This window comes from Plectrocnemia conspersa, unplaced genomic scaffold (genome assembly GCF_051122295.1).
Source record: "Plectrocnemia conspersa isolate PC_06_02 unplaced genomic scaffold, ASM5112229v1 ptg000009l, whole genome shotgun sequence".
In the NCBI taxonomy this organism is placed as follows: Eukaryota; Metazoa; Arthropoda; class Insecta; order Trichoptera; family Polycentropodidae; genus Plectrocnemia; species Plectrocnemia conspersa.
The window spans coordinates 3,311,324-3,337,926 of record NW_028277173.1 but is presented as its reverse complement, the minus strand read 5'-3'; the positions used below and the strand labels follow the sequence as shown (position 1 = coordinate 3,337,926).

The 26,603-nt window shown below is 33.0% G+C and overlaps 5 protein-coding genes and 1 long non-coding RNA gene across 9 annotated transcripts; all 6 read left to right on the top strand.

Moving 5' to 3' along the window:
* Positions 1-308: 308 nt before the first annotated feature.
* LOC148231574 (uncharacterized) lies at positions 309-2,086 on the top strand. 2 transcript variants are annotated; one of them, XR_015810848.1, is made up of 6 exons: positions 309-365; positions 487-545; positions 609-687; positions 762-844; positions 911-1,965; positions 2,055-2,086. It is a non-coding gene; the product is annotated as an uncharacterized LOC148231574 (long non-coding RNA). The 2 variants fall into 2 exon arrangements; XR_015810847.1 differs by having other exon boundaries at positions 316-365; positions 2,042-2,086.
* Positions 2,087-3,786: 1,700 nt separating this feature from the next.
* LOC148231573 (uncharacterized) lies at positions 3,787-5,998 on the top strand. Its single transcript, XM_088193612.1, has 5 exons — positions 3,787-3,830; positions 4,051-4,109; positions 4,170-4,245; positions 4,322-4,404; positions 4,482-5,998. The coding sequence occupies exons 1-5, from the start codon at positions 3,812-3,814 to the stop codon at positions 5,601-5,603; spliced, it is 1,359 nt and encodes a 452-aa protein (XP_088049738.1). The 5' UTR covers positions 3,787-3,811; the 3' UTR covers positions 5,604-5,998.
* Positions 5,999-8,906: 2,908 nt separating this feature from the next.
* On the top strand, positions 8,907-11,220 carry LOC148231572 (uncharacterized). 2 transcript variants are annotated; one of them, XR_015810846.1, is made up of 5 exons: positions 8,907-8,959; positions 9,025-9,371; positions 9,434-9,509; positions 9,587-9,630; positions 9,715-11,220. XR_015810846.1 is itself a non-coding variant. In XM_088193611.1 (5 exons), exons 1-5 carry the CDS (start codon positions 8,941-8,943, stop codon positions 10,336-10,338), a joined length of 825 nt encoding a protein of 274 aa, XP_088049737.1. In that variant the 5' UTR covers positions 8,907-8,940; the 3' UTR covers positions 10,339-11,220. The 2 variants fall into 2 exon arrangements, 1 of the variants encoding a protein (XP_088049737.1); XM_088193611.1 differs by having other exon boundaries at positions 9,310-9,371.
* A 1,542-nt stretch (positions 11,221-12,762) lies between these two features.
* LOC148231571 (uncharacterized) lies at positions 12,763-20,893 on the top strand. Its single transcript, XM_088192292.1, has 5 exons — positions 12,763-12,824; positions 12,975-13,039; positions 13,101-13,176; positions 13,261-13,319; positions 13,397-20,893. Exons 1-5 carry the CDS (start codon positions 12,770-12,772, stop codon positions 14,792-14,794), a joined length of 1,653 nt encoding a protein of 550 aa, XP_088048418.1. The 5' UTR covers positions 12,763-12,769; the 3' UTR covers positions 14,795-20,893.
* Positions 15,459-20,893, top strand: LOC148231570 (uncharacterized). The gene is made up of 2 exons (XM_088192291.1): positions 15,459-19,485; positions 19,555-20,893. Exon 1 carries the CDS (start codon positions 15,459-15,461, stop codon positions 17,406-17,408), a length of 1,950 nt encoding a protein of 649 aa, XP_088048417.1. The 3' UTR covers positions 17,409-19,485; positions 19,555-20,893.
* A 2,151-nt stretch (positions 20,894-23,044) lies between these two features.
* Positions 23,045-25,652, top strand: LOC148231569 (uncharacterized). 2 transcript variants are annotated; one of them, XM_088192082.1, is made up of 5 exons: positions 23,045-23,106; positions 23,257-23,321; positions 23,383-23,458; positions 23,585-23,643; positions 23,721-25,652. In XM_088192082.1, exons 1-5 carry the CDS (start codon positions 23,052-23,054, stop codon positions 25,371-25,373), a joined length of 1,908 nt encoding a protein of 635 aa, XP_088048208.1. In that variant the 5' UTR covers positions 23,045-23,051; the 3' UTR covers positions 25,374-25,652. The 2 variants fall into 2 exon arrangements, with proteins under 2 accessions (XP_088048208.1, XP_088048209.1); XM_088192083.1 differs by lacking the exon at positions 23,383-23,458.
* The last annotated feature ends 951 nt before the right edge of the window (positions 25,653-26,603 follow it).

The following is a 26,603-nucleotide window of genomic DNA, read 5'->3' as shown; positions in this document are numbered from 1 at the left end:
AGAAAATATATTTAGTTTGAGAGCCTGCGCGTGCTTGACGTCATTGGGTCTTCGTAAGAAATGCATTTGTGTGCGTGCATAAACAATGACAAAAAGGCATAGCTTGTTATCGTTCTACGCTCGATTAAAAATAGTTCGGTCTCTCGATAGTTAAACTACGAGATTAAATGAATATGTACTTTCATCGGAAAATTAACGATAGCAGTTTATTGAAAATGGAAATTGATTATTTTTTTAATTTAAAGTATATAAATATGAAACATTTAAAACTTCCCCATTTATTGCCATGTGCGATAATCGTCGTATTTGGACCAAATATTTGTGCTAAGCTGTCAGTTCGCTTAAGATAACGTTCATCAAAACTGGTACGATAGATTTTTTTAATTTGTCCGATCGTAATTAACATGAACTTAAGTTAAAAACAAAGCTAATTTGTTTATTAGTTAATTAGATATTCCCTTTAAGTAATCAAGTTGATCTTTACAGAAATAGACATGGAAAACGACATCTTTACAGAAATTGACGGGATTCATTGTAAAGTAGAGGTATTGAAACGAAACATTAAAACTGTTAATGCATATAACTTTAAATTGAGTTTTCTATTCAAGTTCTTAAACGTAAAACACGAATATGATGCCAGCGAGGATACAACAAGGATTGACGACGTAAATGACATGTTTGAAATAGGTTAAACATACATAATATAACATAGTGATACATTTTGATATACTTTTTAATATTTGATTCGAAAATGATTTCAGAAATGCACGACGTTAAAGATATACTTAAGGCGAATACTATTGAGGTGAACGATTTTTCACTAAAAATTGCCAATGTCACCAAAGTAATAGTCCAATATAATAAAATTTCAACGTTTAATATAATATTAACAAATAAAATTTATTTTTAGAAATCAGTAAAAGCAAAATGCGCTAAAGCTAAAACAAAAAATGGAAAATTTGTAAACGCATTAAAAAGTAAAAACAGGCTTTTAGGGCATACACCTCCTAGTGATGTTTGTGACCATAAGTGTGAAAAATGTGGAAAAGCATTTAAACGTAAATCAGACCTTACCCGTCATATAATAACTCATAGTGATGTTTATGACTTTAAATGTGAGAAATGTGATAAAGCATTCAAAACCAAAATATCACTTTCAAGTCATATGATGTCTCATGAAAGTGCTTATGTTTTTGAATGTGAACATTGTGGAAGACCATTCAAAACTAAACCTGTACTTAAAGGGCATATTCAAATTCATAACGATGTTTGTAACTTTAAGTGTGAAAAATGTGGAAAAGCATTCAAATCTAAACGTTTACTTTTACATCATAAGATAACTCATAGCGATGATTTTAAATGTGGAAAATGTGGAAAAGCATATAGATCTAAAAGTGAACTTTTAAATCATACGATAACTCACAGCGATGTTTATAATTTTAAATGTAGTAAATGTGAAAAAGCATTCAAATTAAAAAAAATACTTAAGAAGCATATGATTACTCATTATAATTTTTATGAATTTAAATGTGAAAAATGTGGAAAGGCATTTAAAACTAGATATGCATATTTTACCCATATGACGACTCATAGTAATATTCGTAACTTTGAATGTGAGAAATGTGGAAAAGCATTCAAATTCAAAAAAAGACTTAGGAGTCATATGATTACTCATAGCAATGTTTATGAATTTGAATGTGATGACTGTGGAAAAGCATTTAAAACTAAATGCATACTTAAATTGCATATGAAAATACATAGCGATGTTTGTGACTTTAAATGCGGAAAATGTGGAAAAGCATTCAAATATAAAAAAACATTTTTACAACATATGATAACTCAGAGAAATGCTTGTGAAAAAATACCTTAAATACTCGAACCTTACCTTTATTAAATTATATTTTCTCAATGAAATTTTGAATAAACAGTTTATATATAAAGAAGATAGATCATTACCAAATATATGTATGTATATTTTGAAAGTTGTTATTTTAAAACACAATGTAAAATGCAGTATACTATTTTATTGCCTAAAGAACAGTTTGTATTTTTAGGCAGAGACCAGATAAAGTGTTCTTGTTTGATATACGTCTTCTATTATTAATCTTGCTATAGGCATGCGATGTTTATCTTCACTGACTTCCGTCTACTTGTATTCACTAAGACTGGTGGCCATCTACATAAAACGGTCGCTTTCCCTCTGATGACAGAAAGAAATCCCCACTATTCCTCAATCGCATCATGCAAATTACAAACAGTATAATAAATCCGATTCATTCAATCACTAAAGAAATAGATTTATTATTCTTCAATATTATTTTAATACATCGAAAAAAGTACTATGATTGGTTAAAAAATCAACTTGAATTGTCTTAGGGTCTCTGTTTTTAAATATAATATGATAACTTAAATTTAAACTATGGTGGCATTTCGACCTTTTTAGATATGAAAGTATGACGGTTTTACAAAAGCAATAAAAATACATCAGGAAATAATACATAAAGCTATAAAAAAATATGGATGTTCTCAAAAATGCACCTTTTTAGAACTACTTGACTGCACGTAAAATTTCCGGTTATCAATGAGAATCTTTAGCTATCACTAATTTCTAAAATGTGTGATGAATCAAGTTTCGATATGTGCTTATTATTATTATCTTATTTAATGTGTAATAATTTGACATAAGCAAAACGTCCATTTGCTGTTCCAACTCTAACCTAATGAAAGTTCTAGAATTAAAGATACTTTTAGAACTTTCATCAAGTCAAGCCAACTCAATGGAAAATAAGTGGAAGCAGAAGTACAGTCACGTCGCACTTCGTATATTGCACTATAGTTTGTTTGCATTTCGATATTACTTTTAAAGTTTTAAGAATATAACAGCTATTCTTACCGATTTTACTACTGAATTCTGATACAAGAGTATTATTTAAAGTATATTCAAACCGAATTTTGGTCAATAGAAACGCGCAAAAACAATTATCACTTCTCAGAAGGTAAAAATCCACGTTAAAAGCAATAAAATCGTGTTGGAACCCTCGGCAATGAGCATTCCCACTGCAACGGCGGCGGTACAATTTTATTACTTTTGACGTGAATTTTTGACATCTGTGAAGGGATAATTTTTTTTGCGCTCTCCTATTCGTCAAAATTGCTGCTAAAAGAATAAGTGAAAAATGAATTCAAAGTAATTTATAACTAACTTTTGCTATTTATTTTATCATTTCTCTGTGTTACTTTATGGTCTTTGTTGAATAAATATAAATTTGAATATGTTATTCAATATATTTTTTGCATACACATACATTTTTATTAATTGATGTTAAAAAATATTCTATGATTTCTAACTTCCGGCAATGACCTCGATAACACATGTCACGCATGCGGAACGCCGCTTAACACGCGAGCGAGTTAAAGGGAAAATAACTTACCAGTAGCTTTCAGGCAACCATTTAAAGCTGTCTTATTTGGCTATTTGAGCCGTTTAGCCAAATATTTTTTCTATTTTCAGCGAATAAATAAAGCTATATTTATGAATATTCCTATTTGAAATCACAGCACAGTAACGCGCGGATTTATTTGGGAAAGTAACATAATCTAACCGAGGATAAGTAAATGCCACCCCCTTTAGAGCTAGCGCCCCGGGCATCCGACTGTTTCGCTCACCTCTTGGATCTTAATAGTGTTGATTAAAAAGTACATTTTTATATTAATTATTTAATATTTATTATAAAAGAATCATAACACTTTTTTATAGCATGCTCGACGGATCATCGTATCTGGACCAAACGTTTGTTATGAACTGTCAACAATGACGTCTGTCAAAATCGGTATACTCCATTTTGTTTTATTTTCTCTATCATGGTTAAAAACATTTTAAAAATATAACTAAATTTTGCTTTAGACTCACTTTTAGATGCTTTCAAAATATATTTTTTTTTAATTAAAATCTATTATATTTTCATCAATGACATATATTTCACACGTAGCAAACTATTTTACTAGTTGTTTATGTATTACCTGTAATTATTAAACTTTTCTTTGCAAAAGCTGACATAGAAAACGATGGAGAAACATCTGCTATTGACACGAATCTATGTAAAGTCGAGGTAATGAAACATTAATGAATACTTGTAATGCATATAATCTTAATTTGTTTTCTTTTCAAGTTATTAAATGTGAAGCTCGAATACGATAAAATTGAAGATAGGTACATAGATGGCGTATATGACAGGCTTGAAATAGGTTTGACATACATATATAAATCACTATACAGATAGAATTTGATATATTTAAATTATTAATTACTCTATCATTTCAGAATTACATGATGTTAAAGATATACTTACGACAAATGCTTTCGGGGTAGACGATTTATCTCAGCAAATTTGCCACATCACTAAAGTAAAAGTCAAATATTTTTTGATTCCTATATATTTCAATGTTTACAATCAAGATAATGAATAAAATTTAAATTTTAGAAATCAGAAAGAGACCAAAATGATAATTCTAATGAACATCAAAAGTATATAAAACATCCAACAAAACAAATTCTAAATCAAAGCGATGTTCGTAATTTTGAATGTGAATTATGTGGAAAAGCATTTAAATTTAAAAACAGTCTTCTACGTCATATGATGACTCATAACAATTTTCATAACTTTGAATGTGAACGATGTGGAAAAACATTCAAACATAAAAGAAGCCTTTCAACGCATATATTAACTCATAGCGATACTTATGCCTTTGATTGTAAAAAATGTGGAAAATCATTCAAATATAAAAATTATCTCTCAATACATATGCAATTTCATAGCGATATTCGCGACTTTGAATGTGGAAAATGTGGAAAAGCATTCAAAACTAAATCCATTCTTTCACGACATATAAAAACTCATAGCCGTATTTGTGACTTTAAATGTAAAAAATGCGGTAAAGTAATCAAAACAAAATCCATGCTTTCACAACATATGCAAATTCATAGCAATGTTTCAGACCTTGAATGTGAAAGATGTGGAAAAGTATTAAAAACTAAAAAAACACTTTTGGTGCATATGATAACTCATAGCAATGTTCGTAACTTTGAATGTAAAATATGTGGGAAAGCATACAAAAGACAATCTGTTCTTTCAAAACATATGATAACTCATAGTGATGTTCGTGATTTTGAATGTAAAAAATGTGGAAAAGCATTTAAATCAAAATCTGTTCTTTCACTGCATATGCAAACTCATAAGGAAATTTGTGTCTTTGAATGTGCAATATGTGGAAAAGCATTCAAAAGAAAATCTATTCTTTCAAAACATATGCAAACTCATAGAGATATTCCCGACTTTGAATGTGAAAAATGTGGAAAATGTGGTAAAATATTTAAATGTAAAACTTACCTTTCACGACATATGCTAACTCATAGCGACATTCGTAGCTTTGAATGTGAAAAATGTAGACTAAGATTCAAATCTAAAGTGTATCTTTCACGACATATACTAACTCACAGCGATGTTTTTGCCTTTGAATGTGAAAAATGTGGAAAAACGTTCAAACAGAAAAGAAACTTTTCAGTGCATATGCAAACTCATAGCAATGTTCATAACCGAATGTAAAAAAACATCAAAAATAAAATCTGATCTTTCACATTCATAGCAATACACTTTAAACTAAAAGTCAACTTTCTTACCAAATGAAATCCAATAATGTTTTTGGTGATAAATTTTGAATCATCCTTTCAAGGTATATTTAAACTTAGCAATGCTCGTTACTTTTAATGTAAAAATGTTAAAAAAACGTTCAAATTTAAAATTACTTACAAGGGTACTAAAAAATGACAGAAGTGCACAAGAAGTGTGAATGCCAAATATATATTTCCTATTCCTGCTTAACCCTTTGATTTTGAGTTCATCTGTTAGCATACACATTCTGGAAGTGAGATAATTTTACGTTTTTTTTTATAATTAGTATTGTATACGGTATATTATAAAAATAAAAATCCGAAACTCTACATTTAATTTTATTTATTTATTTATTCGTTAATTTCGTTTAGTCTCAAAGCAATCAATCACCGAAAAAAGAAGTAAGAACAGACGTCACAACTTGCATATTGCTCTATAGCAGCGTACGCCACAGATTTCAATGTTTTACACATTCATTCGCGCGTGCTAGGGCCAAGTTACAAGAAAAAATCATATACGTCGCACGAAAATACGATTGTGTGCTGTTTTTGTTTCTATCTGCGCTTCAATAACGGCTATTATCGGAAAACTGCACGGTATCGACATAGTTCGGTGAGCTTATGCAGAGGTCGATAATAATGTTATACGTATGATACATTATTTATGAAATGTAATTAAAAACATTTCAAAAATTAATAAAAAAAATATTTTATTTTTTTGTCGGTCAATCGGTAACATTGAAATTAATAATTATAAATTATTATGTGTAATATGATTAATAACCAATATATGTCACTGCAGCTGGGGCTGGTTTTTTTTATAATAGCGCATTTTTTATAAATAAAAATTCAAGTGCCGCTGTTGGAGCTCGAACCCTCACTTAGAGTTACTAGTCTGAGACGTTACATACCACGCTATTCCGTCCTTAGTGATACAAATTATATACATATGTACATATAATAGATATAAATTTATATACATAAAAAATATATTTACAAAATATTGATAGTTAAAAATATAATTATTTAAATTTAAAAAATAAAATGTTGGTAAAGTTGTAAGTAAAAACACCAAATCATATATTTATAAAAATCTTCAAAAAAATGTTACACAAACAATCAACTTCCTCACATCAGATATATTTTTTTTTTCATTAACCCTTAGACCGCCGACCGGTAAATTCTTAATTACTCGCTGTACGCCATGCGTTTTTAGCGATATAATTTTTTGGCTACTTACTCTGTTTAACACATCATTACAGGCAAAATACTCAATTTTTATATTTTAAAATTATATATGTATGATTAACATGGTTTAAACATTCTAATTATATCAATAAACAAACATTTTTAGTCGTATTGTTGGAAATATGGAGTGAACAAAAAAAAATCTATTCGTAGGTCCGCGAGTTGGCTCGCGTACACACACCTACACACACATGAACGCGCGCGGCACTATACAAGCGAACGACAAGCAGGGTCATGCTCACACTGAGACAATTTTAATATATAAATCTGCAACGCATTTTTTCTTCGTCTGACCTACATCCTGTTATAAAAATTTACAAATCGACAAGATTTCTTTGATGCATACAAAATCACATATATCATACACAAAAATAACCCTAATAACCAAACCGTTTGTTTTTGATCAATGGTGTTTACAATTGGTTGTTGTTGAAGGTTGTCATATTTCTTTATATATAAAAATAATAAATAATAAAACTTGATAGCAAGATACGATGTTACATTTAACTATATATAATTATATGTATAATTTATAATATATATATATTCTTCTTCTTCTTCCATGGCACTACAACCGGTGATTGGTTTTGGCCTATCCACCTAATTTCTTGTAGGGCTTCTAGATATATCTTGAGTTTTAGTATTTCTTCCGCTATTGTTTGCATTTTTCCTGGTTGTAATATTGCACATTCCAGCTTCCAAAATTGAAGTCCAATCGTTTATCTAGATTTCGATCGTTTAGGTCAGGGTTTCCCAAACTTTTTGAGCGACGGAACACTTCGTAAATCCGAAAATTTTGGCGGAACACTTAAATTATTTTGCTGTACCCAACTTCTAGGTACTAAAATCTTCGCCTTCATTATGAAATAGAATATGTTCATTCTTTTAATTTACTCCAAATTTTTGTGAAATATCTATTTAGGCTCCATGGAACACATATTTTGGATTCGCGGAACACCAGTGTTCCGCGGAACATAGTTTGGGAAACCATGGTCTAGGTCATTATGAATCGGGGCGGATTTATTATTTCTTTGTGATTTTTTCATAACTATTTGGATTTATCCACGTTGGTTGGTTTGCTCCATGATAGAAACCCTCCTCCTTTATCCGGGCTTGGGACCGGCAAGAGTGCAACATATCTACACTCCAGGCGAAATATGTAATATATATTACACACACACACACATATATATATACAATAAATAATAAACTTTTCGACCATCGTGACGCATTGGGGTAACCTGTTAGGTCACGATGGAATTAATTTAATGTAAATAAATAGAACAAGTAAAAAAAAAGATTCTACGACAAGGAATCGTTTTTGTTATTATTATTATTATTTAATATTTACTAAGAGTTAATATTGATATTTTATTAATTATATCTTATTTATATTTATTAATAAGTATTTAATAGTAATTATTATTATTATTATTTAATTATTACAAACAATAAAAACCAATCACAAAAACAGTTGACAATATTAAAACAGTCGAAATAACGTATAAATATATTCACAAGTATTTACAAATCACAATTATCATTGAAATATTGATGACATAATTTAATTTCGATTCATAAATTAAAGTATAAAAAAACGAATTTCCGCGATGCGTTTGTGCTAACCCTAAAAGTGGTCTAAATAAGCACGATCGAAACCACGCGCGAAATACAAACGACTAAAATTAAGGCGTGACTTTATAATTATATATACCACTGTTTCATCGCAAATTCTATAAATAAAATCACTGAAATCGTTTACTAGGAACTCAAACTGATTTTTAAAACATATATTGCCAACTTTTACCTTTCCGTTTCTTTAAAAAACGAAGGTTTTAACGAGCGCATCATATCATGCGCTTGGCGTTAGACAGTAGATTTACTTGCGCATGATATCATGCGCTTGGCGTTGAAAGGATTAACGAACGATTTACATCTGATTTCTTCATTCTTTCACATTGCTCGACAATTCGTTGTATTTGGACCAAACATTACACGTGAGCTGTCAACTCGGGTCGGTTACAATGGCTTCTGTCAAAATCGGTATAATCCATTTTAATATTTTATTTTACTGATTTAAAATTAAACTGAAAGTTTTTGCTTGACAGGTTAAAAATATCGGTTAAAAACAAAATGTATCGTATTTTCATCAATGACTTACATTTAACTAAGGTGGACCCTGGACAGTCATCCTCCTTTGAGGATTGTCCTCAAAAATTTCGTCCTTCGTCCTTCGAGAACGAAAATGTTTGAAATGTCTTTTTAGCTCCATCAGAATCCCTAATGAACGAAATGACCTTTTTATTTTTTTATATTCTAAACTTAATTTAAAACATAGTTGTTTTTTCATTTTACTTGATATTCTCTGTAATTATTCAACTTTGTCTTTACAGAAACTGACATAGAAAACGATGAAGAAACACCTGCTATTGACAAAACTATATGTAAAGTCGAGGTAATGAAATGTTAATGAACATTTGTTTAAGCATGTGAACTTAATTATGTTTTTTTTTCAAGTTATTAAATGTGAAGCTGGAATACGATACAATTGAAGATAGATACATAGACGACGTAGATGACAGGCTTGAAATAGGTTAGGCTTACATATATAAAGCACTATACATATTAATTTTAATACATTTAAATTATTAATTACTTTTATCATTTCAGAATTACACGATGTTAAAGATATACTTAAGGCAAATGCTTTCGGGGTAGATGATTTATCTCAAATATATTTAAATTCCTATATATTTCGATATTTACAATTTGGATAATGAATAAAATTTAAATTTTAGAAACCAAAAAGAAACCAACTCATTCATGATAATTCTTATAAAAATGAGACTGATGAATATCAAAAGTATGCAGAACAACCAGCAAAACAAATGCTAAATCAAAGCGAAGTTCGTAAATTTGAATGTGATGTGTGTGGAAAAGCATTCAAATTTAAAAACAGCCTTCTACATCATTTGATAACTCATAGCAATGTTCATAACTTTAAATGTGAAAGATGTGGAAAAGCATACAAACGTAAAGGAAGTCTTGCAGTGCATTTATTAGCTTATAGTGATGTTCGTGCGTTTGATTGTAAAAAATGTGGAAAATCATTCAAATATAAAAATTATCTCTCAATGCATATGGAATCTCATAAAAATACTCACAACTTTGAATGTGACAAATGTGGAAAAGTCCTCAAAACTCGTGACAGATTTACAAATCATATGAAGACTCATTGCGACATTCGTGACTTTAAATGTAAACTATGTGAAAGAGCATACAAATTTAAAAAAAGCCTTACACATCATATGAAAACTCATAGCAATGCTAATAATTTCAAATGTGAACGATGTGGAAAAGCATTCAAACAAAAAAGAAGCCTTTCAGCGCATATATTAACTCAGCGATGCTCATACCATTGATTGTAAAAACATTCAAATATAAAAATTATCTCTCAAGACATATGCAATTACAATTTGATTTTAGAAAATGTGGTAAAGTAATTAAAACAAAATCCATACTTTCACAACATATGCAAATTCATAGCAATGTTTGACCTTTAATGTGCAAATTGCAGAAAAGCATTATAAAATCAATATCCCTTATTTCACTGCATATGCAAACTCAAGGATATTTGTGTCGAAATATGATATATGTGGAAAAGAATTGAAAAGAAAATATATTCTTTCAAAATATATGCAAACTTGTCGAGATGTTCCTGACTTTGAAAGTGAAAAAGGTGGAACAATATTTAAACGTTAAACCTACCTTCTAACTCATAGTGATGTTTTTGCCTTTGAATGTGAAAAATGTGAAAAACCGTTCAAACAGAAAAAACTTTTCTGCACATATAAGAACTTGTAGTAATGTTCATGACCAATTATAAAAAAAAACCTTAAAAACTAAATTTGATCTTTCACAACATAAGCAAATTTATAATCTTAAAATCGGCTTACACACCAAATAAAATGTAATAATGCTTCCGATGATAAATTTGAAACAGTATTCAAATATAAAAGCATCCTTTCAAGGTATATTAAAATTTAGCGATGCTCGTATCTTTTTATGTAAAAATGTTTAAAAACATTAAAATTTATAATTACAAGTGTATCACAAAAAATGACAAGAGTGCACAAGAAGTGTGAATGCCAAATATATATATTTTCTATTTCTGCTTAACCCTTTGATAAGTGAGTTTATCTGTTAGCATACACATTCAGGAAGTAATATAATTTTACGATTTTTTATAATTTGTATTATATACGGTATATTTTAAAAATAAAAATAAGAAACTCAACAATTAATTTCGTTTATTTATTTATTATTATATTTCATCTAGTCCCAATGCAATCAAACTGCTAATTTCGAATATGTTCTTCTGCATAAATAGTGCTTGACGTTACAGGTCTTCACGCAGCATGATTCCATTGCTAGCCAATTGTGGGGAAAGTGAATCTTTTCCACCTTTGATTCGGTAAAGGCATACCAGCAGACTTCTGTGGCATGGGACCACCTATTGTGCTTCTCGCTTAGCTTAAAAACCGTGTTATTTCGACTTAGTTCACAGCCGATATTCACTATGTACCGAGCGATAAAAATGCAATAGCTGATGCAATTTAGAAAATCTAGACAATGACTACTGCGATCCATTTTGACGACCTATCAGCAGCTTATACGACGTACGGTAATTATTGTTTTATCGTAGTCCAAATTTAAGGGGGGGGGCTAATACTCCCATCTACACCAAATGTCTTAATTTATGAATTTTTTCACTCCAAATACGGCAATTTTGCTTGTTGACATAGCCATTAAACTAAAAATGAGTCTTATCGCTAAACAAACTTTTGTGTTAAAAGTGAGGATCAAGAGCAATCTCGTTTTTAGCCCATTCACCGAACGTACGACGCACACAATGTTCAAGCGGCTTTAATTCTTGCACAAGCTGAATCTTGTAAGTGCGTATTCCAAGATAAACAGTTCCAATTGCTGTGCACGATGGCGAATCGACTCATTCGGGTCCTCTTCAATACTACACTCCACAGCAGAAACAACTACTTCAGTGCACACTGTACGACGTCTCTGCGGATGCGTATTATCAATTAGAGTATACGTTGTGCTGTAAATTCGAAAAACAACGAGAAAATTTTTTCTTTATATGTAATTACATATTTAAAAAATAGGTATATTATCCAAGATTAAAAATATGTTAGGTATAAAAACAAAAAAATAATCTACAATTTCAATTATTGTGCAATAATATTATATACATATGCCTTATAAATAAAATAATATTATGTTGCAAAAATTCCAAAATAGGGCAATGAGAATAGTTTTAAATAAAAATAGATTTACTAGTTGTATAATTATGATTGATAAATTGGAATTGTTGGATGTACACTAAATATTTAAGATAAATGTATTATTATTTATATGTGAGTTTAAAACTTATATTTTACCAGAGTATCTTAATGAGTATTTAATAAGAAATAAAGATGTTTAAAGATTTAATACCAGAAATAGAGACAAATTAGGACTAGTTAGATATAATAAAATGTGTAAGGCCAGGAGATTAATGTAAGGAAGTGTGAATTTTTATAATAACATTCACAGGTAATTATGAAAAAATAAAAATGTAGTGGATTTTCTAAATAGAATAAAGAAATACCTTCGTACATTAAGAAATAAATTATAATATTAAGTATTTTTTTATTTTATGTTCAATATATATTCTTTAATTAATTTGTTAAGTGTATAAGCAATTAGCTAAATAAATTAATAAGATAATATAAATTGAAAAGTTTTTAATTCTCGCATTCTTTCTCTTTGCTCGACAAATTGTCGTATTTGGACCAAATGTTAGTTGTGAACTGTCAAGTCGACACATTTACAATGGCGTCTGTCAAAATCGGTATAATCCATTTTATTATTAAATATTTCAGTTCAAATATCAGAAACTAAATATATTATATTTTTATAAATGACAATGACACATTTAATAAATAGCTATTTTTTTATTTAACTATATATTACCTGTAATTACTAAAATTTATCTCTGCAGAAGCTGACATAGAAAACGACGAAGAAACACCTGCTGTTGTTGACGCGGATCTGCTTAAAGTCGAGGTAATGAAACGTTAATAAAGACTTGTTAATGAATGTGATTTTAAAGTGTTTTATTTTCAAGTGTGCAAATGTAAAGATCGAATACGATAGCAGCGATGATAGATACAAAGACGACGTGGATGATAATCTTGAAATAGGTTAGACATACATATATATAATATATATATATATATATATATATATATATATATATATTATTATTGAATAATATATGATTTCAGAACTACACGATGTTAAAGATGTACTTAAGGCAAATGCAGTTGCGGTGAACGTTTCGAAAGTAATTTTTCAATTGGTTTTGATCACAATGTATTATAATATTTACAATTTAACTAATAAATTTTATTAAAATTTTAGAAACCTGAAAAACGTGATTCTTATAAAAATGAGTGTGATAAATGTTTTAAGGCATTCAAGCGTAAAAAACATCTTACACAACATAAGCTAACTCATATTGATGTTCGTAATTTTGACTGTGAAAAATGTGGAAAAGCATTCAAATGTTCTGTCCATCTTTTAAAACATATGAAAAATCATAGCGAAGTTCGTAACTTTAAATGTGATAAATGTGGTAAGGCATTCATAACTAAATCCATACTTTCACAACATATTCAAACCCATACTGATGTTTGCGATTTTGCATGTAACAAATGTGGAAGAGCATTCAAATGCAAAGTCTATCTTTCACGGCATATCTTAACTCATAGCGATGTTTGTGAATTTGAATGTGAAAAATGTGGAAAATTATTTAAATCAAAATATAGTATTTCAATACATATGCAAAAACATAGCAATATTCTTGACTTTAAATGTAAAAAATGTGGAATAGCATTTTTAAGTAAACCCATTCTTTTACAACATATTCAAACTCATAACGATGATTGTGACTTTGAATGTATGAAATGTGGTAAAGCATTCAAATTTAAATCCTTTCTTTCACAACATATGCTGGCTCATAGCGATATTCGTGACTTTAAATGTGAAAAGTGTGGAAAAGCATTCAAAAATAAGAAAACCCTTACATTGCATTCTAAAACTCATAGCGATGTTCGTGATTTTGAGTGTAAAGATTGTGGAAAAACTTTCAAATATAAGAAAACCCTTACAGTGCATTCTTTAACTCATAGCGATGTTCGTGATTTTGAGTGTAAAGATTGTGGAAAAACTTTCAAATCAAAATCTGTTCTTTCACTACATATGCAGACTCATAGGGATGTTTGTGACTTTGAATGTGAAATATGTGGAAAAGCGTTCAAACATAAAAAAAGCCTTTCAACTCATATTGTAACTCATAACAATGTTTGTGACTTTGAATGTGACAAATGCGGCAAAGCATTTAAATGTCAAAGCTATCTTTCACGACATAGGTTAACTCATAGTGATGCTCATGACGTAGAATTTGGAAAAACAATCAAAATAGAATCACATAACAATGTTTGTGACTTTAAATGTGAAAAATGTGAAAAGGCATTCAAATGTAAAGCTTATCTTTCACGACATATGAAAACTCACAGTGATGTTTTTGACTTTGAATGTGAGAAATGTGGACAAGCATTCAAATATAAATATAGACTTTCAAATCATATGGTAACTCATAGGAATATTCGTGATTTTGAATGTGAAAAATGTGGAAAAGCATTTAAAAATAAAAAAACACTTACGATGCATATGTCAACTCATAGTGAAGTTTGCAACTTCGAATGTAAAAAGTGTGGAAAAGCATTCAAACATAAAAGAAACCTTTCTTGTTGTTGACGCCCGTTTCGTCGTTTGTACGCGCTCGCGAACGCCGTCATACAGCGTTCGGGAAAGCCCCCAATTTTGACACCAGTCGGCTCTGATCGTCATTACGAAGCGGTCGGACCACGCCAAGCTCAATAAAGCTTTTACACAAGCACACGTGTTTTGGATTCAGACTTAAGAACTAACCAGCACGCGTATCCCTACACGCAACATTTTGGTCCTTCTACCCGGATTCGTGAGACGACGCCTACACGTCGCGAAGGTCTGAATTCGAAAACATCGTCGTAACCTCGAGGTCGTCCACCACGTGGACGCACTCACAGACGCGGAGCCGAGCAGCGCTACCCAGCCGGCAGGTTAGGACAACACATTTGTCGAGCACATCGACGAGTCAGCGGGTCCAAGAGTTGGTCCCCGAAGTGACGCAGTGGAGCGTCGAGTCGCTCGTAGAAAGAGCTAGCGGGTCCAGGATCTGGTCCCCCGAAGCTCAGCGCCAGGACGTCTAGTCCCAGAAGCTGCCGTCAAATCACCTGGAGCACCACCAGGACGCCGAGTCCCGGGAAGTAGTCGCATCCAGCAGGAGAGAAAGGTTAGTGTCGATTATCCTAGCCTAACTTCCTCTCCATTAAACACATTTTGTTTACACTTCAATTGATAGTCATCGGTCAACGACAACATGGATTTGTTGACCAACAGTAGGGCGTGCCTCAAAAGTGAGCTAACGAGGTTTAGCAAACTACTAGCTGCTGATCCTGTCAATGAACAGAGGGTCAGAGATAAGTTCAGCAGCTTTGGTACACTGCTGGACAGATTTCTCGCTGTCCAGCAACAAATTAGGTTGCTGGATGCCGAAGGGTATGATGAGGAAGTCGATGCCTTTGAGGATAAGTACTTTGAGGTCCTTAATTCGGCAAAAGTATATATAAAAGGTCAAGCTGAAGTGCGACAGGAGCCAATTAACAACCAAAAATTAACGCTGCCATCAATCAGCATTCCGAGTTTTGATGGCAGTCTTACAAAGTGGGTGGCCTTCCGCGACACTTATTGTCAGCTCGTACACAATAACAACGAGCTAAGCGACATTCATAAATTTCATCACTTAAAAAATGCGCTTAAGGATAGCGCAGCCAGGGTGATAGAAGCTTTTCAACTGAGCGCCGAAAACTACAATTCGGCGTGGGAAAGAGTACTGGCTCGTTTCGACAGTGTTAGGCTTATTGTCAATGTTCACATAATTGCTCTTTTAGACCTCAAACCAATTCAGGTAGCTTCCCAGCAATCGCTGTTAGAACTGGTAGACACGGTTGAGGCGAACATCTTAGCCCTTAAAAATCTAGGCCAAAACACTTGGGATGTCATCGTGGTGAGTTTGGTAGTACGGCGTTTAGAGGACTTGTCCAAGCAAGCATGGGAGAGTCAACAAACTCATGTTGCCTTGCCCACCCTTAAACAGCTCATGGAATTCCTCACCCTAAGAGGTCAATCTCTAGGAGGTATCACCTCCACATCTTCTCGGGCAGTAAGACCAGTGCCACCTACGAAAACTAACTTCCTCAATACAAAGGACAGATCACATGGCAATTTATGTCCGCACTGCAAAATGCCTACTCTAGCTTTCTGCAGACAATTCTCACAATTGTCAATCCCAAGACGACTGGAACTGGCGCGGAAAATTAACGCTTGCATCAACTGCTTACAGGCAGGTCACAACAAAGCCAAATGTTTCCATACTGGGCGATGTAGGATCTGCAATGCAAGACACCATACTATGCTGTATGATCCGCATCATCGTGGCGACAGCCATCATTATTCGCAGACAAATTCTAAACCTGCAACAGAAAGCGGCGAGCAAGCTAGAATGACCTCACTATTTAATCAGTCAGCAGAGGTTATTTTGGCAACGGCAATCGTCTACATTTCGGACCGGCATGGAAAAGCAGTGCCGTGCCGTGCGTTGCTAGATACGAGCTCACAATCAAATTACGTGACAAATAGGCTAGCATTCAGGCTAAAATTAAAAAAAACGCGCACAAGTGCGACGATTTCCGGCCTCCAAGCCCAACAGTTGCAAGTCGACTACCAAGTCAAGGCACGTTTGTCGTCTTGCAATCAGGAATTTTGCTTTGCTGACCAATTTCTAATTTTAGATCGCATCGCTGATAAGCTACCACATGCCGATCAGTCTCCAAACGTCGCTTCGATTCCCACAAACATTACTCTCGCTGACCCTTTGTGGTACAAAAGTCGAGAAATCGACGTACTGCTAGGCGCAAATATAGTTTGGCAATCCCTGCTGGCAGAGCGGCAGCAATTATGTAAAGAAAGCCCGGCAATTATTCAAAACACCATCTTCGGTTGGGTGTTGACCGGTACGGTTTCGTACCCGAAAGACATCCAACCGACCATTACTAATTGTCATCTTTCCCTGAACGCCATTCACAGTCAGATACAAAAGTGTTGGCAGGTTGAGGAAGTACAACCTAAAGCACATCTCTCAAACGAGGAAAGGGAGTGTGAAAGACTCTTTCAGGAGACCTTTGAAAGAGATCAGTCAGGTCAATTTACGGTGACATTGCCGCTAAAAGAATCTCCTGCATGTCTAGGCAGCTCAGTGGCAGCTGCTTAGCCCCGTTTCCACACAATGGAACGACGACTCAAACAAGACAAGGATCTGTGTACTTCGTATGTCAATTTCCTTGAGGAATATATTCAGCTAGGACATATGTCCGAGTGTCTCCCACCTAGCAAAGATAACGTTAAGACTTATCATTACTTGCCGCATCATGCGGTCATAAAAGAGGCCAGTTCTACTACAAAGTGCAGAGTTGTTTTCGACGGCTCGGCAAAGTCCTCTTCGGGAATCTCACTTAACGATATTTTAATGATTGGACCAACCATCCAACCCACACTTGTGCAAATCTTGTTGAGTTTTCGCGGGTTTCGGTATGCAATAACTGCTGATGTTGAAAAAATGTACAGACAAATTAAAGTACGTCAGCCCTAGACTGACCTGCAACGAATCGTTTGGAGAACTGATGCAACTAAACCGTTAAGACATTATGTTCTCAATACTGTCACTTATGGCACTTCGTCAACTCCCTTTCTAGCAACTCGCTGTTTACGCCAGGTGGCACTAGATCTCGAATCAACCGATCCTGAAATCGCTACAGTTGTCAGTTCCCATTTTTATGTCGACGACCTTATAACCGGAGCTAATACATTAGCAGAAGCTAAGCGAATAATGCTCGGTGTCTCTACTACTCTAACAGCAGCACATTTTCGATTGCAAAAGTGGAAATCCAACCACAAGGATCTCAGAAACAATTCAACTAGTTCCACTAGCCAACACTTTGACGTGAAAGATACGTCAAAAACGCTAGGCTTAGCTTGGAATAGTCAACTAGACATACTAACTTTTAAGGTAAATCTAGGTCAACCCAAAGTAGCATATACGAAGAGGCAATTTCTGTCAACAATTTCGAGAGTCTATGATCCATTAGGATTAGTAGCGCCCGCTACGGTCATAAATAAACTTAAGATGCAGCAAATATGGCAGAGACAACTTGCTTGGGATGCAGAATTACCCTCTGACATCCAGCGAGCTTGGAAACCACAGGCGAAGGAGCTGACTACCTTGAACAGTCTTCAAATACAAAGACACGTAGTGACAAATCAGCACAGTTTCGAACTCCACGCATTTTGCGACGCCTCTGAACTTGCATATGGAGCTTGTCTGTATGTTCTGTCCAAGGACTAGGTCGGTAATGCCCATTCTCATTTATTGTGTTCAAAGTCACGAGTCGCACCGTTGGCTAAAATTTCCATTCCTCGGCTTGAGCTCTGTGGAGCAGTATTACTAACCAAATTGGTAGATTCAGTCAAGTCACTCACAAATTTTAAATTAGCCACAGTTACATGTTGGTCCGATTCAGCAGTGGTTCTACACTGACTCAACGGACAGCCGTCACGGTGGACAACCTTTGTAGCTAACCGGGTGGCAGAAATTCAGTCTGCTGCTTACTCTTGGAAACATGTCCTTTCAAAGGACAATCCTGCTGACCTGATCTCACGTGGTGTGCCCCCATCTCAATTACACTCCTGTCGGTTATGGTGGCACGGACCTGAATGGCTTTCGAAATCCAAATGTAAATGGCCGGTATCAACAATTGTGCTCCCAAAAGAGATCCCCGATGTAAAACATACATTTGTTTTTGCATCATTGGTTGGGGCTGACTGGGACATAATGAATCGCTTTTCAAAGTTTTTGCGATTGCAGCGTACGATCGCCTACGTTAAACGATTTATATATAACTGTCAACACTCAGTGAACCGTACTGTCGGACCACTGTTAGTTTCCGAGTTGGACGGAGCTACGAGAACACTAGTTGGCTTAGCTCAACTGCAGACATTTCCTACAGAAATAAGAGCTCTGCGTTTAAATAAACCTCTTCGTGCAAAAAGCCGTCTGCTAAGCTTAAATCCATTTTTTGATGCAGGGTGGGAGGCCGACTTCAAAGGTCTAAATTACCTTCAGCCCAAATCCATCCAATGATTTTGCCTCCGAAGCATCACCTCACTACATTGATTGTGAGACATTTGCATGAAACACATTTACATCTGGGAGCTCAAGCACTCCTAACAGTGATGCGTCAACAATTTTGGCCACTGGCCGGACGACGTGTAGTTTGCAGCATTCTATCCAGGTGTCTAGTATGTTTTCGCTGTTGTCCCCGACCATTAATACAGATAATGAGAAACTTACCGTGTTCTAGGGTTACTCCTTCAAGACCATTTACTAACACCGGCATAGACTATGCAGGCCCGGTTAATATCAAAACCGGAATGCATCGCAATGCTAAGGTAACCAAGGCATATATTTGTGTAATGGTGTGTCTTTCTACTAAAGCTATGCATTTAGAACTAGTCAGTAGTCTGACTACTGCCAACTTTATAAACGCACTTAAGAGATTCGTTTCTCGACGAGGAAACCCTTTATACACTAATTACCCAAGTAGAGGCATGCCTTAACTCTCGCCCATTAACTCCAATGTCAAGTGATCCACAAGACCTGAATCCTTTAACCCCGGGCCACTTCCTGATCGGCACCCCCTTAACAGCTCTTCCTCAACAAGATACTTCCAGCTCTAGGGGAACAAACTTATACCATCGGATGCAGGACCTAGTGCAGGAGTTTTGGATAAGATGGTCCAACGAGTACTTGGCAGAGCTTCAAGGGCGAAGAACCTGGGTACGAGCGGTGGATTGCAAACCTGCCATCGGCGAAATGGTAGTTGTCAAGAAGGACAACCTACCACCATTGCAATGGGTGATCGGCCGCATTGAAGCGATTCACCCAGGGGCTGATGGACTAATTCGTGTAGTGACGATTAAAACAAAGAATGGCACTATAAAAAGGCCAATAATTAAAGTGTGTGCTGTGCCAAATGAAGGCTAGTGCAGTGCAAGCTATTTTATATTTTGTGTTTTTTTATTGATAATTTAAATGTGTATCATGTTTCCTATGTGTATTAAATTTATAATTTAGCCATGTAGCAAACCAAATATATAATTTAGCCAAGTAGCAAACCAAAATAATTAAAATTTAGCTAAGAATCAAACCTTTAAATATAATATTTCATGTCCGTTTTAAATTTACATTTATATAATTGTCAAAAAATGAATGAAAGCTTGTAGTTTGTATTTAGTAATATAGTACAAACAATCCAAATGTATATGTGTATGGGTTACTAACATTAATCTTTTACAACCTTATACACTACTACTAACATTCCTTTTCTTTTCTTCATGTTTATTGTAATTTTATTTATTGTCATGTATATTGTAATTCTGTGTTGGTATTATTTTTAACATCGCGTCCTCACAGAGTTTGTAATGTGAGGACAAACACTTGTAAGGCCCGCTGATGTTCCCGTCATTATGAAACTAATGTTTCATGGTGGGGGTATGTTGACGCCCGTTTCGTCGTTTGTACGCGCTCGCGAACGCCGTCATACAGCGTTCGGAAAAGCCCCCAATTTTGACACCAGTCGGCTCCGATCGTCGTTACGAAGCGGTCGAACCACGCCGAGCTCAATAAAGCTTTTACACAAGCACACGTGTTTTGGATTCAGACCTAAAAACTAACCAGCACTCGTATCCCTACACGCAACACTTGTAGAAACTTGTAGCAATGTTCATGACCGATTATAAAAAAACATTAAAAACTAAATTTGATCTTTCACAACATAAGCGAATTTATAATCATAAAAATCAGCTTACACACCAAATAAAATGTAATAATGCTTCCGATGATAAATTTGAAACAGCATTAAAATATAAAAGCATCCTTTCAAGGTATATTAAAATTTAGCGATGCTCGTATCTTTTTATGTAAAAATGTTTAAAAACATTAAAATTTATAATTACAAGTGTATCACAAAAAATGACAAGAGTGCACAAAAAGTGTGAATGCCAAATATATATTTTCTATTTCCACTTAACCCTTTGATAAGTGAGTTTATCTGTTAGCATACACGTTCAGGAAGTAATATAATTTTACGATTTTTTATAATTTGTATTATATACGGTATATTTTAAAAATAAAAATAAGAAACTCGAAAAAGAATTTCGTTTATTTATTTATTATTATATTTCATCTAGTCTTAATGCAATAAAACTGCTAATTTCGAATATGTTCTTCTGCATAAATAGTGCTTGACGTTACAGGTCTTCACGCAGCATGATTCCTTTGCTAGCCAATTGTGGGAAAAGTGAATCTTTTCCACCTTCGATTCGGTAAAGGCATACCAGCAGACTTCTGTGGCAAGGGACCACCTATTGTGCTTCTCGCTTAGCTTAAAAACCGTGTTATTTCGACATAGTTCACAGCCGATATTCACTAATTACCGAGCGATAAAAATGCAATAGCTAATGCAATTTAGAAAATCTAGACAATGACTACTGCGATCCATTTTGACGACCTATCAGCAGCTTATACGACGTACAGTAAGCTATAAAGGTTCATCGTAGTCCAAATTAAAGGGTGGGGGGCTAATGCTCCTACCTACACCAAATGTCGTCTTAATCTGGGAATTTTTTCACTCCAAATACGGCAATTTTGCTTGTTGACATAGCCATTCAACTAAAAATTAGTCTTATCGTTGAACAAAATTTTGGGTTGAAAGTGAGGATCAAGAGCAATCTCGTTTTTGGCCTATTAACCGAACGTTGGACGCACACGAAGGTCAAGCGGCTTTAATTCTTGCACGAGCTAAATCTTGTAAGTGCGTATTTTAAGATATACAGTTCCAATTGCTGTGCACAATGGCGAATCGACTCATTCGAGTCCTCATCAATACTACACTTCACAGCAGAAACAACTACTTCAGAGCGCACTGTACGACGTCTCTGCGGATGCGTATTATCAATTAGAGTATGCATTGTGTGAAAAGAGATCCATGGTTATTCGAACTACTTGCTCGGATGGACGTTTATTTTAACCATAAAATGGACGTAGCTCATGGTAAATTTCGCAAACTGAACCACGATTTTTGAAATAAATTTGCACAATTTGCAACCGTTGTTCTGGCATCTATTCATTGTGAAATTTCATGCCAAACTGATCACAAATCAGCTGTCAAATTAGCTGTCGCTAGAAAAAGTGCTGTAAATTCGAAAAACAACGAGAATTTTTTTTCTTTATATGTAATTACATATTAAAAAAAATAGGTATATTATCCAAGATGAAAAATATGTTAGGTATAAACACAAAAAAAAATCTACAATTTCAATTATTGTGCAATACTATTATATACCGTCTTTTTCCGAAAATAAGACATCCTCTGAAAATTTTTTCAATAACTCCAAAAAAGGAGTTTTTGGAATATAAGCCCTCCCCCGAATATAAGCCCTAGTTAAAATAAAAAAAACGCCAGCATGTGGCGATTAAAATTCAGGATGGAATTCCGACTTTGATTAGTTATGGCTATGTTCCAAAAAAAAATGAAATGATTGTATTTAAATAAATTTGATATAAATGTAAAATTCCTATATAAAAATAAATATTAATCGAAAACACATTACATAGTACATTAGGAAATAAATTATAATATTAAGTATTTTTTTATTTTATGTTTAATATATATTCTTTAATTAATTTGTTAATTGTATAAGCAATTAGCTAAATAAATTAATAAAATATTATTACATGGAAAGTTTTTAATTCTTGCATTCTTTCTCTTTGCTCGACAAATTGTCGTATTTGGACCAAATGTTAGTTGTGAACTGTCAAGTCGACACATTTACAATGGCGTCTGTCAAAATCGGTATAATCCATTTTATTATTAAATATTTCAGTTCAAATATCAGAAACTAAATATATTATATTTTTATAAATGACAATGACACATTTAATAAATAGCTATTTTTTTATTTAACTAGATATTACCTGTAATTACTAAAATTTATCTCTGCAGAAGCTGACATAGAAAACGACGGAGAAACACCTGCTATTGTTGACACGGATCTGTTTAAAGTCGAGGTAATGAAACGTTAATAAAGACTTGTTAATGAATGTGATTTTAAAGTGTTTTATTTTCAAGTGTGTAAATGTAAAGATCGAATATGATAGCAGCGAAGATAGATACAAAGACGACGTGGATGATAATCTTGAAATAGGTTAAATATACATATATATATATTATATATATATATATATATATATATATATATATATATATATATATATATATATATATATATATATATATATATATATTATTATTGAATAATATATGATTTCAGAACTACACGATGTTAAAGATGTACTTAAGGCAAATGCAGTTGCGGTGAACGTTTCGAAAGTAATTTTTCAATTGGTTTTGATCACAATGTATTATAATATTTACAATTTAACTAATAAATTTTATTAAAATTTTAGAAACCTGAAAAACGTGATTCTTATAAAAATGAGTGTGATAAATGTGGTAAGGCATTTAAGCGTAAAAAACATCTTACACAACATAAGCTAACTCATAGTGATGTTCGTAATTTTGACTGTGAAAAATGTGGAAAAGCATTCAAATGTTCTGTCCATCTTTTAAAACATATGAAAACTCATAGCGAAGTTCGTAACTTTAAATGTGATAAATGTGGTAAGGCATTCATAACTAAATCCATACTTTCACAACATATTCAAACCCATACTGATGTTTGCGATTTTGCGTGTAAAAAATGTGGAAGAGCATTCAAATGCAAAGTCTATCTGTCACGGCATATGTTAACTCATAGCGATGTTTGTGAATTTGAATGTGAAAAATGTGGTAAATTATTTAAATCAAAATATAGTATTTCAATACATATGCAAAAACATAGCAATATTCTTGACTTTAAATGTAAAAAATGTGGAATAGCATTTTTAAGTAAACCCATTCTTTTACAACATATTCAAACTCATAACGATGATTGTGACTTTGAATGTATGAAATGTGGTAAAGCATTCAAATTTAAATCCTTTCTTTCACAACATATGCTGGCTCATAGCGATATTCGTGACTTTAAATGTGAAAAGTGTGGAAAAGCATTCAAAAATAAGAAAACCCTTACAGTGCATTCTATAACTCATAGCGATGTTCGTGATTTTGAGTGTAAAGATTGTGGAAAAACTTTCAAATCAAAATCTGTTCTTTCACTACATATGCAGACTCATAGGGATGTTTGTGACTTTGAATGTGAAATATGTGGAAAAGCGTTCAAACATAAAAAAAGCCTTTCAACTCATATTGTAACTCATAACAATGTTTGTGACTTTGAATGTGACAAATGCGGCAAAGCATTTAAATGTCAAAGCTATCTTTCACGACATAGGCTAACTCATAGTGATGCTCATGACGTAGAATTTGGAAAAACGATCAAAATAGAATCACATAACAATGTTTGTGACTTTAAATGTGAAAAATGTGAAAAGGCATTCAAATGTAAAGTCTATCTTTCACGACATATGAAAACTCACAGCGATGTTTTTGACTTTGAATGTGAGAAATGTGGACAAGCATTCAAATATAAATATAGACTTTCAAATCATATGGTAACTCATAGCGATGTTCGTGATTTTGAATGTAAAAAATGTGGAAAAGCATTCAAATGTAAATACAGACTTTCAAGTCATATGATAAGTCATAGCGATGTACGTGACTTTGAATGTGAAACATGTGGAAAAGCATTCAAATCAAAATCCGTTCTTTCACTACATTTGCAAACTCATAGGAATGCTCGTGATTTTGAATGTGAAAAATGTGGAAAAGCATTTAAAAATAAAAAAATACTTACGGTGCATATGTCAACTCATAGTGAAGTTTGCAACTTCGAATGTAAAAAGTGTGGAAAAGCATTCAAACATAAAAGAAACCTTTCAGCGCATATGATAGCTCATAGTGATATTTGTAGCTTTGAGTGTAATAAATGTGAAAAGGCATTCAAACATAAAAAAAGTCTCTTACATCATATGCAAACTCATAGCGATGTTTTTGACTTTGACTGTGAAAAAGCAATTAAAATGGAATCTGATCCTTTGGAAATTCATAGTGATTCATAGTGATGTAACTATAAGACAGGCTATTTAATGGAAAGCAGCCTTTTAGGCCATATTAATGCTCATATCAATGTTCGTGACTTTGTGGAAAATATAATAAATAATAACTCACATTTATAACTACAAAACCAGCTCATGTTGAACTTTATATTATAAATTGATTGCAGTAGATATAATTATATGTAGCTTTCAATTATAAACGTTTGCTTTCGTGTATTTTATGTATTGTATGTTATACAATTAAATTTATATTTTTTTGTAATAAAAACGTATTCTTTATTATTCTTTGTTTTGATAAAGAAATTCCTATGTTTTCAACTCCACGCTTTTCATATTGCTTGAGTGCAGCTGGTTTAATATCAGATTGCTCAATAAGGGTTTTAAGATGCGGATTAAATGAGCTGAAAACTAAAATGTGTAACACTTTTACTAAATAATATATTTCCTATCTTTTTATGTGTCAATAAATTTTCTTATATCTGATTCAACAAATAATGTAGTTTTCTGGGCTATGGAGTCGTTAGAAATTTTTGCCGACTCCGAATTTAAAAATTTCGTTAAGATATTTAAAATATCAAATTTATATTTAATTATTTTCAAAGAAGAATGAACAAAACATAATTAGCAATTTTTGGTATACAATTTACGTGATTTTTCTATACATTTTGGAAATGCTGTCGAGCTCTGAATTTTTATGACAGGATGCGAGTCAGATGATGTGTTAACGAATTAAGTGTGAAAGTAATTAGTAAATACATACAATTTCCAACATGTCATATATAAATTTGACCAGTGTAGAAACATGACCCTGGATGTCATTCGCTTGGATTAGTGCCACGCCAGTGTATGTGTCTACGTGTGATCACGCGCGACCGGTAGCCGGTCGGCTGTTATAATAACTTTTTTTTACTCAATAATATCGACTTAAAACGCATGGCGGAAAGGGTTAAAAAAGAGTCAGAGTCGGTCGATATTTTCTACTCCGGCTCCATAGCCATGGTTATATTTTTTAGACAAAATGTGGTTATTATTATTTTATTCAATGCTTAAACATTAAATTATTATAAGCAGTGTGTACTAGTAATACATCACAGATAAGAATATGTTAAATTATACTATATATTAAACATTATTTCAAAACATACAAAACTATTCCAGAAATTTTATATGCGGTTACCCATCCTAGCACATATATTTTAATACATACTAATAAAATGTTGCTTAATCTGTATA